This window comes from Carettochelys insculpta, chromosome 5, assembly GCF_033958435.1.
Source record: "Carettochelys insculpta isolate YL-2023 chromosome 5, ASM3395843v1, whole genome shotgun sequence".
NCBI lineage: Eukaryota > Metazoa > Chordata > Testudines > Carettochelyidae > Carettochelys > Carettochelys insculpta.
The window spans coordinates 57,457,036-57,475,225 of record NC_134141.1 but is presented as its reverse complement, the minus strand read 5'-3'; the positions used below and the strand labels follow the sequence as shown (position 1 = coordinate 57,475,225).

Sequence of the window (18,190 nt, the reverse complement as noted above, 5' to 3'; positions counted from 1 at the left end):
GCCAACTGTCCATGAAAGATCAGCTTTATTTCCACTTCTTTTGGGGTTAATACAGTGGCTGCTAGTAGTCACAACTGCCTGCCTGCTTAGAGTTATTCAAGGCATGGTCTGAGTTTTGTCTTTCCTTTAGTTTGCTGCACTTCATCACAGTCTCTATGCACAAAGTGAAGGGAGAACCAAGGTGCCATGTGTGAAAGCTCATTTTTCACAGGGTTACTTTTTAGCTCTCTTTGCAGACTTTTAAGGTCAGTATTTTCAAATTTGAATGCCTCAGGTTAGGCATCTAAATCCATATGTAGGCACCTAAGTATGCAGCCTGATTTGCAGGGGCATTTAGAATCATAGAACAACAGAGCTGGAAGAGACCTAAAAAAGCCTTCAAGTCCAGCCCCCTGCTCTAAGCAGGACCAAACCCATCAGATCAGCCCCGCCAGGGCTTTGTTGAGGCGAGGCAAACACTTCCAGGGATGGAGACTCCGCTACTTCCCTGAGTAGACCATTCCAATGCTTCACCACCCTCCTATTAAACATAATAGTGTTTTTCATCAGAGGTGGCTGAATTTCAGTGATGACTGAAGTAACCTGTACTAAGTAAATGTATATATTTATTGTATAGGTTTTTGTGTATTTTATATTTATCTCTAACATGAACCTTAGTTTGCATTTAAGATATTAAAGAATTATTCGAGGTGAAAGTGGCAATATAAAATATCATTTTAGTAGGATAGGAAATAAGATATACTAACACTTTTGTTTAATTTAGTTATAATGTACACATTCAAAATGGTTCAAAACAGTTTAAATGTGCATTTAAAAGACAGTTTATATGTACAAAGAAACTTAAAGTCATCTACCTCATTTTTATTTGAAAAAATTAAGTTCCTTTTTAAAAGCTTTTCCCACAACTTGTAAATAGATTGCATTTTCCCATTCTTGCTTAGTTGGTTTATATATGTGAAACTGATGTACAGGTAGAAAATGGATCTTCAAGAATAATCTGTTGGAAAGTAGTTTAAAAGTATGCTGGTTTCAATTTGTTTGTATGTATAGAAATTTAGTAATTTTAAAGCACAGCTGATTTTAGGGATGGAATAACATGTGGAAAATTAGGTATAAAAATTTAATGGGAAGATTCTGTTCTATTTTCTGCAAGAAACACTGTCTATTTTCCTTTTCTTCCCCTCAGCCCTTACATAGCATCGAAATGTTTCAGTGATATGGAGTGTTACACTGGTCTGAAAATTTAAACAACATTTTAGTTGTTTTGATAAAAATTGGAGACTTTACATAATTTTGCTATGTTGGTTTCAAAAATTGCATCCATTTTGCTCTATCATGTAAGGATTTTTCACAAATCAAAAAGAAAAAATGGACAATTTTCGTGCTTTTTATTCCACCTTATGCATGAAAAACTTGGTAGATAGTTAAGTTATAGTTCTTTTAGAAGAAAAAGCAGTCAAGTAGCACTTTAAAGACTAGCCAGATAGTTTATTAGGTGAGCTTTCATGGGACAGACCCACTTGTTGGTCTGAAGAAGTGGGTGTGTCCCACAAAAACTCACCTAATAAACTATTTTGCTAGTCTTTAAAGTGCTACTTGACTGCTTTTTCTTTTGATAGTGTTTTGACTAGCACGGCTTCCTCTCTGTTGCTGTTTTTTAGAAGGTTTGTTGTAACTCCTTGTTTAAAGAACAAAGGAGTGAAGTGTGAAATTTAACATCTGAGTAATTTTAAATTATTAGATGTGACTGAGTCAATGTGTTTTTGACAACTTTTTATGCATTTCACTATCAGTCCCTCTCTTCAGGGACCAGCAGTAATCAGCCATCATGGTGACATCCCAGCATCCTTGATATCTCTTTTCCAGCATCTTAATATCCCAATGAAATCTTTCTCCTTGCTCTTCACTGTCACTTCCAAGATTTTAAGGAAAATAATCTAGAAGGGAATGCAAAAAATGAACTTTCAACTCATGTTGCATCCAAGTCTTTCAAATTTGTTTATCTTGTTGGCAGCAATGTTTTTATCATCAGGATCTTTGTTATTCCCTAAGAAGTTTTGTGTGACATTTCTGAAGGCCACACAAATGTCTTTCTCTGTGTCATTCTTGGTTTCTTCAAAGTTAGCGTCAAGAATCAGTTTCCTGATCTGAGGATCCACAAAGACTCCCTCCTTAACTTTTTGGTAACTCAAATCTGGGAACTTGTTGCAAATGTACTTGAAACAGTCACCATTCTTGTTTAATGCTTTCAAAAATTGTTTCATCAAACGTAGATTAACATAGAGTGGAGGTAGTGGTACCTTCTTGAGCTCAATCAGTTTTTCATGAATCATATTCTTGGAGCTGGGAGTCAAACTCTCCCTTGGCGGCCACTGTTTCCTTACCCAGTGAAGATCTCTTGCTCTGCTATCCCATTGACATAAAAAGCAAGGCATTTTTATGTAACCAGCCTGCTGATGAAGCAGCATACATAGCACTTTTGGAGCTCCACATACAGTCCATTCATGCACTGGATAATGCACCTTTTCAAGAGCAGCTCAAGATTTTCATAGACAACAGGAAGTCCTGTGGTACCTTATAGACTAACAGATATTTTGGAGCATAAGCTTTCGTGGGCAAAGACCCACTTCATGCATAAGTTTTGACTCATGCATCTGATGAAGCGGGTCTTTGCCCATGAAAGTTTGTACTTTACAATATCTGTTAGTCTATAAGGTGCCACACAACTTCTTGTTGTTTTTGAAGATACAGACTAACATGGCTACCTCTCTGATATTTGTCCAGACTTTCATAGGTTTGTCTTAAGTGAACAGAATGGGCAACAGAAACATCGGCATATTGATTGCCATTATGAAGTAGAACACCTTTTAAGCTTGTCTTTAAAGAGTCAATAAATAGTCTCCAGTCACCTGGTTTGTAAGCTGTCCCCAAACTTTCTATTAATCCGGCAATGTTATTGCAGTCTACCAATAGACCATCCAGAGAAAAATGTGGAACAAACTCTTTCTCACAGTTTCTGTACCATGTAAAACTTGTCCCAGGGAAAAGCAAATTCTACTCTTGAAGTCTGGATCCCAAAATCTCTGCAGAATCTTTAGGCATATCCAGGTCTCTTACCAAGTCATTCAACTCACTTTGGGTGAAAAGTTGTGGCTCATTGCTGGTGTGTTCTGATTCATACTCAGTATCACCTCCAACATTATCAGAATCGGTGTCAGAAGATGACATGAAATTTTCAGGACAATTTGGTGAGTTGGAGATAGGTACATCAGGTCCATGTGGTATCGGCCATATTGCAGAGAGAGGTCTGGATAAGAAATACCATGCTTGTTTCAAATGTTCTACCCTTCTACATTACATAGGCAATCCTCTTCAACAAAATTAAGCTAGTTGGCATTCATTTTGATGAATTCAATCAATTTGAGGTATTTGTGCATGCCAAGTTCTTGAAAATAAGTTGCTACATATAGTTTTAAGTTCTTGAAAATAAGTCACAGCATATAATGTATAACACATTATAACAGAATTTTTTGAAAAAGTAGACTCCAGTTTTCAGAAAATCTGTATTTCATGGGCAAAAGTTGATTATAATTTTTGAACTCAGCACCCCAAAATTAGTAAAGAACATTTATTTGTTCTCAAACAGTGGAACCCATGCAGAAGGGTGTTTCGCACTGCAAGGAGGAAGCCCTGTCCTGTGTGCATATACACTGCTTTCGCTTTCCCTATAGGTGGTGCTCTTTTCAAGAGAGCCACACGAAGGCATTGTTAAGAGAGAGCAGAGCAACAAAAGAAGGGGAAGAGGAAACACTGCAGAAAAGGGAGATAACAAGAGAGAAGAAGAAAGCAAGTGCTGGGAAAGAGGAAAGATAATGAAATTAGGAGGGACAAAAATTAAAATTAGAACAAGTGACAGACATTAAAAACAAAAAGAAGCAAATGGAAAATTGAGATTGAGGGAGAGGGGAAGACAAATTGTGAGGAACAAATGATATCCTACCAGTAGTAGCAGTTCACGATGGTTACTGGCAGGGAGTGTTACCTGCACAAAGGCCAGTTCACTCATCAGGAGCCACAGTGGTGAAACCTTATTAATCTCACCCTGTGCTCTGAGACTTTTTGTCAGTTGTACAGCATTCAGTACATTCTGGGCTACAAGCAAATTACCCCCGTCAGTCTTGTGAGTAGTGGACTGTGGTTCAGTACCATCTATAAAGCACAAAAGGAGCCTCATGGTGGGATGATGGGGATCTCCAGTGCATTCAAGGTTTCTGCAGAGCCTGCACAAAGACAGAGGATGTAGGATGAGTAAGATATTGAATTTTGTAAATATGGATCTTTAGAGGTTTGAAAGTTCATGTGAAGAGAAAACCAAGTTTGTTTCTGTCTTTCAGTCCCTTTTTGGTGCTTGTTTTGAAGGCTTCCATTCTCTTTCAGGACTTGCTGATAAGCTTCTAGCTTTGTGAAGTTAGTTGGACCTCAGATAGTGTGACCCTCTCTGTGTGGTGTGCTTTGCTCCTCTTTTGATGTGGAGGGGAGTAGAACAAAAATACAAAAATCAAAGCTCTTGAGACTTCAGCATATGCAGAATACTGCTGCCAATCTCTTCTCACGTCAGAAGCAACATAAACACATCACCATCACGTTACACTGCTAAACTGTCTCTCCTTTCATTTCGACATTCTGTTTAAACTGTCTTCTTGTTTTAAAACATTGCACAGCCTTGCTCACTCCAGTCTACCATACTGAATTAGTGCCTCACTGTGCCCATTACCCTTTTTGTCTACAGCTAGTCTACCTTCTTTCCTGTTAGAAAAATCTCCTTCTTTTTGTGAGAGCCTTTTCCTTTATAAGATAAGGAGCCTTCACCCCATCCCATCTGGAAGAGTTTTCTGTATCCTTACCCCATTGACTCTGTCTTCTTTCAAAACTCAGCTAAAAAAGGCATCTCTTCCTCCTGTTGCTATTTTCATAATTCCGTTTCATAATTTCTTTCTTCCTTTACTGCATTTGACTTGGAAATTGTACTCAGGTCCCAGTCCCATGCCCTGTGCTGTGGTGGGGGATCTGCTGCAGGTGCTCTGGCCCCAGCCCCGTGCTCCAATGGGGACTCTGTGGCTGGGGTCTGGCCCCAGTCCCATGCTGCAATGGGGGCTCTGGCCCCAGCCCTATGCTTCAGCAGGAACTCCAGCTGCCTCACCTATTGCAAAAGGGCTGATGGGGATGTGAGTCTGGCCCCAGCCCTTGGAGTATTTGTATGGGGAAGGAGGACAGGGCTGATCTCCTGCCTGACCTGCCTAGGTAAACTGGCTCGCATGCCACTCAGCATGCATGCCAGGGATGGCTGACGCTTGGTAAATGGTCCCTGCCCTGAAATGCTTACAATCTAGACAAGACAGGAAGAGGGTGAAGGAAGGGGTAGAACACACAAGCAGAGTGAAAATGTCTTGGTGACAAATGTGTCGCGTTAGTTCCTCTGAATTTATTCAGGCTGGTTTTAATTAAGAGAGGGAGGGGATGGAAAGAGAGGGAAAGGTCAGGGAAAAGAGGATATGGGGGTAGTTTGTAATGAAGCTGAGGTGCAGAGATTGTGAGGCCAGGGGAAAACTAGAGCAACCAGTCAGTCTGCACAGGCCAGAGAAAACCCAGACAAAAGCAGAAAGTTCTCTGAAAATTCAGTGGTCATTTGTTTGGATGCTCCTGTTCTTACAGAGTGTCTCAGATTTCCCTTTCCCATTGCCTCCAAGCCACAGGACAGAGGCACCACTCAGGTCCTTAGTGCTTCCAGAGTATGTGTGTGGGTCTCCTATGCAAAGTTCAGGGTCCAGGAGGGTGCATTGAAAACAGGTAGCCCCGGCTGGCTCCATTGTACAGCCCAACTCCTTCTTTTCCATTCCCCTTTTCCACCCTGATTTGGTTGTGTCTACTGTCTGGAGTCTTTAGGCCTAGAAGGGGAGAATTGCCTCTTGTACTTGCTGATATGTGGCCTGGGTGAGCTCTGGCTACTTGGATCAGGCAATGTCAGAATATTTTCCCTTAGTTAGGGTTTTCTTACTTTTCTTAAAAGGAAAAAAGAGAGAAAGAGAGAGAGAGGCAATAATAATAATAATAATAATAATAATCCTGTATGTAGGTTTATCCGCAATAACTTCATGGCTTCCAAAACTAACTTCCTCCCACGTCTCTAAATGGATTCTGCTTAATTGTATTCCTATACTAAGCAGATGCTTCCTCCTTGAAACTGAATCTGATTCTTGACTTCTCAGTGACATGTAGACACATTGGCCATTTCACATCGCCAGGCAGATATCATATGAGTTACTTATTTTTCTTAGACTTTAATAGGGTGCTCTGTGATGTGCAGAACATATGGAAAATGTGGGCCATCCCTTATGGGCTACGTCTACACGTGAAGCCTTCATCGAAATGCTTATTTCGATGAATAACGTCTACACGTCCTCCAGGGCTGGCAACGTCGATGTTCAACTTCGACGTTGCGCAGCACAACATCGAAATAGGCGCTGCGAGGGAACGTCTACACGCCAAAGTAGCACACATCGAAATAGGGATGCCAGGCACAGTTGCAGACAGGGTCACAGGGCGGACTAGCGCTTCTAGGGCAACAGCTAGCTGCTCCCTTAAAGGGCCCCTCCCAGACACACTCAGCCTGCACAGCACGCGGTCTGAGGAGCCATAGGCACACAGACCCCGGGTGACGCAGGCATGGACCCCCAGCAGCAGCAGCAGCAGCAGCAGCAGCCAGAGGTCCACCCAGCCCTCCCGGCAGGAGCAGGGCTTGCCCTGATCCATGCCATGCGGGAGGCAGCTGAGCACCTCCTTGCTACACCGAAGGAGGAGCTGCCCCCAGGGCAGCAGGGCTCAACCTCCAACGCTGCAGCACCCCGCCCCGACCCCTGCCTCACACGCCGGCGGCTGTGGAGCTACCCCACCAGCACCGACTGGTGGGAGCGGCTGGTGCTTGGGGAGTGGGACGACGACCACTGGCTCAGGAACTTCAGGATGAGCCGGCAGACATTTCTGGAGCTGTGCCCGTGGCTCACCCCCGCACTCAGGCACCAGGACACCGCCATGCGGCGTGCCCTCCCTGTGGAGAAATGGGTCGGCATTGCTGTCTGGAAGCTGGCCACTCCAGACAGCTACCGATCCGTGGGACAGCAGTTTGGCGTTGGCAAGGCCACCGTCGGGGCTGTCCTCATGGAGGTAAGAGAACCCATGGGGGGAGGGCAGGGCAGGGGAGGGGAGGGGAGGGGAGGGCGGGGGAGGGGTCCCGGGCAGAGGAGGTCAGGGCAGGGCAGAGGAGGGCAGGGCAGGGGAGGGGAGGGGAGGGGAGGGCAGGGCAGGGCCACGCACACCCTGCTCACCCCTCATTGGTGCTGTCCCATGTGCTTTCCCTGCAGGTTGTGCGTGCCATCAATGCCATGCTCCTGCACAGGCTCGTGAGGCTGGGGGACCCAGATGCCACCATCGCCGCCTTTGCCACCCTGGGCTTCCCCGATTGCTTTGGGGCTCTGGATGGGACTCACATCCCCATCCGCGCCCTGCATCACAGTGGAGGATGCTACATCAATCGCAAGGGCTACCATTCTGTGGTCCTCCAGGCCTTGGTGGACAGCCGGGGCCGTTTCCAGGACATTTATGTGGGCTGGCCTGGCAGCACCCACGACGCCCGGGTTTTCCGGAACTCGGACTTGTGCCGCCGGCTGGAGGCGGGGACCTACATCCCCCAGCGGGAGATCCCTCTGGGGGACACCACCATGCCCCTCTGCGTCATCACAGATGCGGCATACCCCCTCCGGCCCTGGCTCATGCACCCGTACACGGGCCATCTCTCTGCTAGCCAGGAGCGCTTCAACCAGCGCCTGAACCATGCGCGCCAGGTGGTGGAGCGCTCATTTGGCCGCCTGAAGGGACGCTGGAGATGTCTCCTGACCCGCCTGGATGCGGGCCCCAACAACATCCCCCTGATTGTGGGTGCCTGCTGCGCCCTGCACAATTTGATGGAGAGCAAGGGGGAGGCCTTTTTCCAGGGCTGGGCTGTGGAGGCCGGCAGGGCCGACGTGCAGCCACCTGCTGCCCCCAGTCGGCAGGTGGACCCCGAAGGGACCCGGGTCCAGGTGGCCCTGCGGGCCCACTTCGATGATGAGGCCGCGGGGTGAACTCTGCCAGGCCCCCCACTGCCCACCCCTTCCTCCACCACACTCCCTGCCCCAACGCCCACAGCATGGAGCACCCAACCGCACCCCACTCCCACTTTTCCTGGACAAATGACAGCACGCACTTGTGGCTGAACTTAAACTGCTTTTTCTTTTAGAACTTTTTTTTTTAACTATAAATAAAACAAGAATAAACTATATACAACATGTGTGGAACCAAAGTAAAATGTACAAATAAAACAATAGTAATAAAAAAGTTTGTTCAGTAATAAAAAGAAAACCAGGGAGGATAAAGGGGAGAACTATTTACATGGGGGGGACGGGGCAAACGGGGGGCACAAATTAATAAGTCCCAACTATATACAAGGGGGGGGGCCACGTCCCGGGCCCCTCGCCCCTGAAGTCCGGCACTGGGCGTGGGCGGCTGGGAGCCCCGCCGCGGCCGCAGCCCTGTCCGGGGCTGGCTGGGGGCGGGGCGGACCGGAAGATATGCCCGGCGAGTCTCAGCTGGCTCCAGGGGTCCCTCGGCGCTTCGGCCCTTGGCGGTGGGTGGCGTGGCGACGGCAGACGGGACGGCGACGTGCGGAGCAGCTGGTGGTGCGGCGGGTGGAGCAGGCAGGGTGGACGCTGCGGCGGCCGGTGCGGCATGGGGGGCCAGGTAGTCCACCAGGCGGTTGAAAGTCTCCATGTAGGCCCCCCATGCCTCTTGGCGCCAGGCCAACGCCCGCTCTTGCAGGTGCAGGTGCTGCTCCGCGACCTCCAGCGGCCGACGTGGATGGCCAGCAGCTGGGGGTCCGTCGCCGTTGGCTGGTGGTGGCGCGGGGTCCGCCATCTAGCCCACCGTGGGGCCGGTCGGTCCTCGGCCGAGGGGCTTGCCTGGAGCGATGGCCCCGGAGGGGTCTCCGGGACCCCTGATGCCTCGCCGGTGCTCTCTTCCGGTCCTTCCGATGGTGCAGGTGCGGGACACAGGAGAGGAGTGGGGAAGAAGAATGGAGACAGGCGTTAGTGTGGTCCCCTAGCCGTGGCCTTTGTCCCCCCAGCCCTGTGCTGCAGGTTCCCCATCCCCGTCCCCGGGAGATGCTGCTGTGATGGATGGGGTTCAGGGGTCCCCCTGCACTGCACCCCGTCCCCTGGTGGAAGCGACTCTCACTTCACTCCGCAGGGTCTGACAGGAGAGGTTTCTTAGGCCACAGATGCCCAGTTTCTCCCAGGAGTGACAGCACCAGCTGTCAGAAGACACAGTCCTTCCAACCCGTCGTGGGGAGAAGACCCCAAGGGGTGCCCCTCTGGGATGCAGCTTTCCCCCTCCTCAGGCTGGCTGCCTTCCAGCTCTCCCTTCCCCTAGCCTCTACCTGTGGCCCCTGCCCTCCCCCCCCAGTTCAAAGCCAGCTCGGCTCCTCCCTCCTCTTTGTTCAGGGCAGAGGTGTCACATGCCAGCTGTAGCCCCACGATCCTCCTTTGCCCCTGGGAGCTATTCGGCTCTTGTTGTTCATATCTAGCCTGAGTCTCCCTTTGGCACTCCCCCCACTCCATCACATGCTGCTGTTGCTGCTGCTGCTACTGCGGGGTGTCCCACCCCCTCCTCCCAGGGGCCCCTCGAGGTTCCGCTCCCCCCTGCCCCGGGGATGGGGCATGGCACTGTCGTGCGGGGTGGCGGGGGGGCAGGGGCTGATGCACTGCTGTGAGGGACATGGCCCTGGTGTCCTTGGGGCCATGGCCATGTGAGCATGTGGGGGGCCCTGGACACGTATCTATTACCCCCCGCCCCTCAAGCCCAGGGGTGTACACCAGAGGCGGGTACATACCTGTCGGTCCACTCCCACGGTCCGGAGATCCCCGGGGGGCGGAGGCCCAGCTGCTGCTCCGGGATGGCAGGAGGAGGATCTGCAGCCCGGATTCTGCGGAGGAGGAGCCCCCCTCCTCCTCCTCCTGCCGCGATGTCCCGGGGGGTGGGCTCCAGGGGGGGTCCCCGGGGTGTGGGGCTTACCTCTGGGGCGGACTCCGGCTGAAGGGCCTGCTGGGGCTCGTCGGCCGAAGTATCAAGGGTGGCCGGAGGGGAGGAGGTGTGCCGGGGGCCCAGGATGGCCCTCAGCTCCCTGTAAAAGGGGCAAGTGACGGGGGCGGCCCCAGATCGGCCGGCCGCATCCCGGGCCCGGGAGTAACCCTGCTGCAGCTCCTTCACCTTACTCCTGACGTGATCAGGAGTGCGGGCAGGGTGACCCCGGGCAGCCAGGCCGTCGGCCAGCCAAGCGAACGCATCCGCGTTCCGCCTCTTGCTCCCCATTACCTGGAGCACCTCCTCCTCACTCCAGAGCCCCAGCAGGTCCCGCAGCTCGGCCTCCGTCGAGGAGGGGCCCCGCTGCCGCTTGCCAGCCTGGCTGCCCGCCTGGCTGGGCTGGCTGCCCTGGCTCCCTTTGGGGGGGTCCCCTGGGGGCACTGGGGGGGCTGCCGGGCGGCCATTGAGGGTCCTGTGGCTGCTGAGGGACGTGCAGGCTGGCCGCGTGTCTGGGCTGCTGCCTGCACGTGCTCTCAGCTTCCTGCACAGGAAGGGAGGGGGAGGGGACCTTTAAGGGGCTGCTCCACGCGGCCACCATTGAGGTGAGGGGCTGCAGAGAGCGTCTCTCAACCCCTCAGCTGATGGCCGCCATGGAGGACCCCGCAATTTCGATGTTGCGGGATGCGCAACGACTACACGGTCCCTACTTCGATGTTGAACATTGAAGTAGGGCGCTATTCCTATCCCCTCATGGGGTTAGCGACTTTGACGTCTCGCCGCCTAACGTCGAAGTTAACTTCGAAATAGCACCCGACGCGTGTAGCCGTGACAGGCGCTATTTCGAAGTTAGTGCTGCTACTTCGAAGTAGCGTGCACGTGTAGACATGGCTATGGAGTCTGCAATCTTAAAGAGACAAACCATACTGTTAAAAGAAAGGTAGCATTATGGAAGTCAATTTTTAAAGGACTCTAATTTTTAAGTAAGAAAAGTCTCCTTTGTTAAAGGACTTAAAGATCCTGTTTGATTCCACCCATGATTCATTGTTCTGGAGTACTAGTACTGAATGTTTTCATGATATTTTAAATTTATAATGTCACAATGCTGGATGTAATTTTTCCGTAGCTGGCTAGGATCAGAGGATAACACTGAATTTAAGTTTATAGGTCTAAACAATTGACTAATATTGTTTTCAATCTCCAAGGTAAGTAAGATATAACTGTCATGTATCAAACTGTGTGACTGAATAAAAACAAGTTGTGGTTCCTTCTTGAACAATGACAACAAGCACAAAAAAGAGGTTAGGTGGGAGAAGAGGTTTGGCTTAAAATCTCAATTGTGCTGAAATTTGAAAGGGCTTATTCTGGGAAATTGTTCTCTGACCTAGAAGGTAATTGCTGTGTGGTGCTTTTTGTATTCATAGGTCTCTTAAGTTGGTACTATTATGTGACCATGCCAATGCCAGCTTCCACCTTTACAATTGCTATTGGGTGTTGGACAGAAGTTAAAAAGGAACCCTGCACAACTGACATCCAAACAAATAAGGAGTTTTCCTCTCTGGTTTCAAGGGATGATCTCAGGTTGGTGATTGGGTATTACTAAAAAATAAACGTTTGAGTGAACATGTAAGTAAGTCATTTTAACAGAGAAACCACAGCAGATCATTTCTGATTAGAGCAGAAAAAAATTCTGGGGGAAGTAAGTTCAGGGTGAAGAATAGGCAGAAGCATCAAGTATCAGAGGGGAGCCGCGTTAACCTGCATCAGCAAAAACAATGAGAAGTCCTGTGGCACCCTATAGACTAACAAATTTTTTGGAGCTTAACCTTTTGTAGGTGAAGACCCATTTTGTCAGATGTATCCAAGGAAGTGGATCTTTGCCCACGAAAGTTTATGCTCCAAAAATCTGTTAGTGTGTAGGGTGCCACAAGGCAAAGGTATGTTGCTTATGTAGAAAAAAAAAGGGTTCATGGAAAATGACAATTCGTTTCTACATGTGTTCAGCCTAGTTAACAGAATTTTCAAACTCTGCAGAATCTCCTTATCTATAACCATTGGCTTTGCAAAATCCTTAAATGCTTTCTGTTTTTGTTGAGTTAGAAATTAAATAAGAAGTTTCTTGATTGCTTTTTGAGTCACTGAAGTTGTTTTGATTCCAGTTCTGTTTCTGTTTGGATTGTGAAAATGCTTAAACAGAATTAATCACACTCTGCATATTGAAAATAAAAGGGTGATTTCTTGAGGGGCTCTTAGGCTAAGCATTTTTTCTGAGTCAGTGTTCTCTTACTTTTAATAGGCTCCATCTCTAAAGTTTCACTTAGAAGTGCCTTTTGTTCTATTTTGCAGAAGTGAGCTAACTAGAGTACTGTTAACAACTTTGAAATTTTTATGCATTTAGATAAATTTTGGGGATCCTTGCATATTTATATATTTGTAACATGTGTTTCTATTGCCTCTACAGAAATAGATATGTTGCAACTATATTACATTGTACATTCTGCTGTAAAATATAATGCTTTAGGATTTGTAGCTGTTGCTGATTGCTACAATGAAATATGTCATTGGTTGTTATGAGAAAGAAAAATATTCAGTTATTCAAGTAGCTTAAAATAGGATGATGAAGATATTATTGTTTTTGTTTGTTGTTGCGTTTTCATCCAGGAATTTCATAGAATGAGATATAAATTAAGAGTCAGAACATTCCAATGTGATAAGTAAAATTACTATCCTCATTTTACAGATGCATAGACTGAGGCACAGAGGATTTAAGTTATGTCACACACAGTTAGGGGTAGGCAAGGAAAGGAGCAGAGGACTCTAGCACTATGTCTACACAGGAGGCTTTTGCCAACAAAACTGGTGAAGCGTCTACACACAAAATGCATTTTGTCTACGGTTGTTGACAAAACTTGATACTTCTGCTGACAGCATTCTGCCTCTGTGGGATGAAGAAGAACACATGGACAGAAAAGCTCTGTAGATGCTCCTGGTGGCTCTTTTGTGGACAGAGGGGTCCTCAAAGGTGCTGGCCAGCTGGACCTGGGAGGCGCACTCTCTGCCACAATCAGAGCTCTATGCACTCTACCGCTAGCCATTTTTAAAGCCACAGGGAGCCCTGGAAACCCTGGGGCAGAAAGCTGAGAGAATGCTAGTACACTGAGTTACACCAGTTCATAAGAACATAAAAATGGCCATACAGGCTCAGACCAAAGGTCCATCCAACCCAGTATCCTGTCTACTGAGAGGCCAATGCCAGGTGCCCCAGAGGGAGTGGACCAAACAGGTAACAATCAAGTGGTCTCTCTCCTGCCATCCATCTCTAGCTCCTGATAAAGAGAGGCTAGAGACACCATTCCTTACCCATCCTGGCTAATAGCCGTTAATGGACCTAATCTCTGTGAATTTATCAAGCTCTTTTAAAAACCCTGTTATAATCTCCTCTGGCAGGGAGTTCCACAGGTTGACTGTGCACTGTGTGAAATAGAACTTCCTTTTATCTGTTTTAAACCTGCTTCACATTAATCATGTGGTGTCCTCTAGTTCTGATGTTATGGGAACAAGTAAATAATTTTTGCATTTTCACTTTCTCCACTCTACTCATAATTTTATACACCTATATCATATCCCTCTTAGTCTCTTTTCTAAGCTCAAAGGTCCTCCTCTCTTTAATCTCTCTTCATAGGGGACCAGTTCCAATCCCCTAATCATTTTAGTTGCCCTTTTCGGAACCTTTTCTAACACCATTATATCTTTTTTGAGATGAGATGACCACATTGGTATGCACTGTTCAAGAAGTGGACCTACTGTGGTTTTATATAAGGGCAATAAGATGTTCTCTGCCTTATTCTGTATCCCATTTTTAATGATTCCTAACATCCTGTTTGTTTTTTTGACTGCTGCTGCACATTGTATGGATGTTTTCAGAGGACTGTCTACAATGACTCCAAGATCTCTCTTTTCTGATTAGTAGTAGCTAAATTAGCCCCCATCATACTGTATGTGTAGTTGGGGTTATTTTTCCCAATGTGCATTACTTTACATTTATCCACATTCAATTTTATTTGCCATTTTATTACCCAATCACTCAGTGTAACGAGGTCTTTTTGAAGTATTTCACAGTCTGCTTCGGTCCTAACTATCTGGAGCAGTTTAGTATCATCTGCAAACTTTGCCACCTCACAGTTTACACCTTTTTGCAGATCATTTATTAATAAGTTGGATAGGATTGGTCCTAGGACTGACCCTTGGGGAATGCCATTCTGAAAATTTACGATTTATTCCTACCTTCTGTTTCTTGTCTTTTAACCAGTTCTCAATCCATGAAAGGATCTTCCCTCTAATCCCATGACAACTTAATTTATGTAAGAGCCTTTGGTGAGGGACCTTGTCAAAGGCTTTCTGGAAATCCAAGCACACGATATCTACTGGATCCCCATTATCCACATGCTTGTTGACTCCTTCAGAGAACTCTTAACAGATTAGTGAGACATGATTTCCCTTTACAGAAACCCAACAAATTATGTTCCTCTATGTGTCTAACAATTTTATTCTTTCATATGGCTTCAACTAATTTGCCCATACCAATGGTAGACTTACAGGTCTGTAACTACTGGAATCACCTCTAGAGTCCTTTTTAAATATTGACATTACATTAGCCATCTTCCAGTTACTGGGTACAGAAGCTGATGTAAAGAATAGGTTACAAGCCACAGTTAACATTTCCACAATTTCACATCTAAGTTCTTTCAGAACACTTGGGTGAATGCCATCTGGTCCTGGTGACTTGTTACTGTTATCTATCAGTTCGAAAACTTCCTCTAATGACACCTCAATCTTGGACAATTCCTCAGATTTGTCACCTACAAAGGATGGCTCAGATTTGGGAATCTCCCTTACATCCTCAGCCGTGAAGACTGAAGCAAAGTTTATTGAGTTTCTCCACGATGACTTTATCATCTTTGAGTGCTCCTTTTGTATTTCGATCGTCTTGGGGCCCCACTGGTTGTTAAGCAGACTTCATGCTTCTGATGTACTTAAAAACATTTTGTTACTGCTTTTTGAATTTTTGGCTAGCTGTTCTTCAAATTCCTTTTTGACTTTTCTTATTGCATTTTTACGTTTAATTGTTTATGCTCCTTTCTATTTTCCTCACTAGGATTTGACTTTCACTTATTTCTCACTGCTTCTTTTACCTGGTTGTTAAGCCATGGTGGCACTTTATTGGGTTTTTTACTATGTTTTTTAATTTGGGTATACCTTTAAATTGGGCCTCTATTATGGTGTCTTTGAAAAGTTTCCATGCAGCTTTCAGGGATTTTACTTTAGTTACTATATATTTTAATTGCCTTTTAACAAACCTATTTTTTACATAGTTTCTCTTTCTGAAATTAAATGCCACAGTGTTGGACTACTGAGATGTTCTTCCAACCCCAGAAATGTTAAATGTTATATTATGGTCAATACTTCCAAGTGGTCCTGTTACAGTTACCTCTTGGACTAGCTCCTGCACTCCCCTCAGAACTAAATCAAGAATTGCCTCTCCCCTTGCGGATTCTTGTACTAGCTACTCCAAGAAGCAATCATTTAGGGTATCAAGAAATTTTATTTCTGCATCTCGTCCTGAAGTGACATGCACCCAGTCTGTATGAGGATAATTGAAATCCCCTACTATAATTGAGGTTTTTATTTTGATTGCCTCCCGAATCTCCCTTAGTATTTCATAGTCACTATCACTGTCCTGATCAGGTGGTCGATAGTATATCCTTACTGCTATATTCTTATTAGAGCATGGAATTTCTATCCATAGTGATTCTGTGGAACCTTTTGATTCATTTAAGATTTTTACTTCATTTGATTCTGCATTTTCTTTCACATAGGCTGTGTCTACAGGAGCCCCCTCCTTTCAGAAGGGGCATGTTAATGAGGGAATTCAAAATATGCTAATGAGGTGCTGCCATGAATATGCAGTGCTTCATTAGCATAATGACATCCTTGGCAGTTTAAAAGTGCTGCTTTCGAATTTCATGCCGCCCATGTAGGTGGGGGCTCTTTCGGAACAACCCCTCAGTCTTCAAAAGCCCCTTCTTCCCAAAACAAATGGGAAGAAGGGGCTTTCGAAGACTGGGGGGTTGTTTCAAAAGGCCCTCAGATACATGGGTGGCACACTATTCAAAAGCGGCACTTTCAAATCACTGCAGCTGCCATTATGGTTATGAGGAGCTGCATATTCATGGCAGTGCCTGATTAGCATCTTTCAAACTCCTTGTTAACATACCTCTTCCAAAAGGAGGGGGCTTGTGTAGACACAGCCATATAGTGCCACTTCCCCACCTGCACGACTTGTTCTGTCCTTCCGATATATTTTATACCCTGGTATGATTGTGTTCCATTGATTGTCCTCATTCCACCAGGTTTCTGTGATGGCTATTATATCAATATCCTCCTCTAATGTAAGGCACTCTATTTCACACATCTTATTGTTTAGATTTCCATTATTTGTGTGTAAGCACTTTAAAAGCTTGTCACTGTTCATTTGTCTGTCCTTTCCTGATTCTTTTTCATGTAATTTTTTCTCTTCTGATCTGACCCGTATTTTATCCTCTTCCATCCTCTCCTGACTAAAACCTAGAAATTTCTATCAATAAACTCTCCTCTAAGAGAGTCCAGTCCACGTGCTCCTCTGCACCAATCAGCTTTCCCCCATTTCTTAGTTTAAAAACTGGTCTACGACCTCTTTAATGGTAAGTGCCAGCAGTCTGGTTCCACTTGTGTTTAAGTGGAGTCCATCCTTCCTGTATAGGCTCCTCCTATCCCAAAAGTTTCCCTAGTTCCTAATAAATATAAACCCCTCCTCCCTACACCGTAGTCTCATCCACGTATCTGAATTTCTGCCTGCCTACCTGGCCCGGCGTGTGAAACTGGAAGCACTTCTGAGAATGCCGCTACAGAGGTCCTGAATTTGTCTTTTTCCCAGCAGCCTAAATTTAGCCTCCAGGACATCTCTTCTACCCTTCCCTGTGTCATTGGTACCTACATGTACCACGACCACTGGCTCCTACCCAGTACTACATATGTCTATCTAAATGCCTCGAGATATCTGCAACCTTCGCACCAGGAAGGCAAGTTACCATATGGTTTTCCCGGTCATCACAAACCCAGCCATCTGTGTTTCTAATGATCGAATTGCCCATTACTAACACCTTCCTTTTTTTGCTGAGTGTACTTCCCTCCCCGAGAGAGGCGCTCTCTTGGAGGAGGAAACTACTTGGGGGGTGAGGGGCTGTCAACATGGTGAATGAGTCATCCCCAATGCAGCTGGAGCCAGAGCAGTCAGGAACCCCACTAGAGCCCGAGCAGGAGCAACAAATGGACCCCATGTCCAGCCAGGGGACCTCACCATTGCCCTGGGTTTGGGCCCCTCGTGTAAGGTAATGTTCAGGGCATCATTCAGACTTCTTTGGGGGACCATCTGGTGAGTACCCTATGGGTCACACACCCTGGGGTAGTAGATTGGGGGTACAGACAGGGTGTGCTGTGAGCCTAGCCAGGCTGGCTCAGGTGGGAGCCCACACTGTGGGCCCAGCACGTGCACCCATGTGCATGACAGTGCATCCCACCTGGACCCAGCAGGCAGCCCCTGGGCATGGGTGCTGGCCCACTGCCAGTGCCATGGGGGAGCTGCACAAGCCCCAGGGCACTGGGTGGTGGGGGCTGCCTGCCCCTACCATGGCTGGGAGTGGGCCAGCCACACAGCCAATGACTCAACCCCAGACATGTCACAGAGGAGTGTGGCCCCTGGGTTGTGGGCATGCCCTCAGGCAAGAGGCAGCACCTGCCCCCATGGAGATTGACACTAGGCACATGCATGTGGGGCGGGGAGTAGGGAGGACTAGATTGCTCCTGACTGATCTGCCATGCATGCTGAGACCCTTATGTGGCTGGACAACCTGCCCCCCACTGGGGTGGTATCCCACTGGGCACGGGGGTGGGGGAGATTGCAGCGGCCAGCCCAGTTCCTGAGACA

General features: G+C 47.1%; 1 protein-coding gene across 11 annotated transcripts in view; it reads left to right on the top strand.

Annotated features, from left to right (window-relative positions):
• The window catches only part of AOPEP (aminopeptidase O (putative)), a 436,790-nt gene that overhangs the window by 63,381 nt on the left and 355,219 nt on the right, over positions 1-18,190 (top strand). For all 11 annotated transcript variants that reach the window (XM_074995130.1, XM_074995128.1, XM_074995129.1 and 8 more), the window contains one exon: positions 11,592-11,748. In XM_074995130.1, coding sequence (XP_074851231.1) covers positions 11,592-11,748 — 157 coding nt within the window. The remainder of the gene's footprint in view (positions 1-11,591; positions 11,749-18,190) is intronic.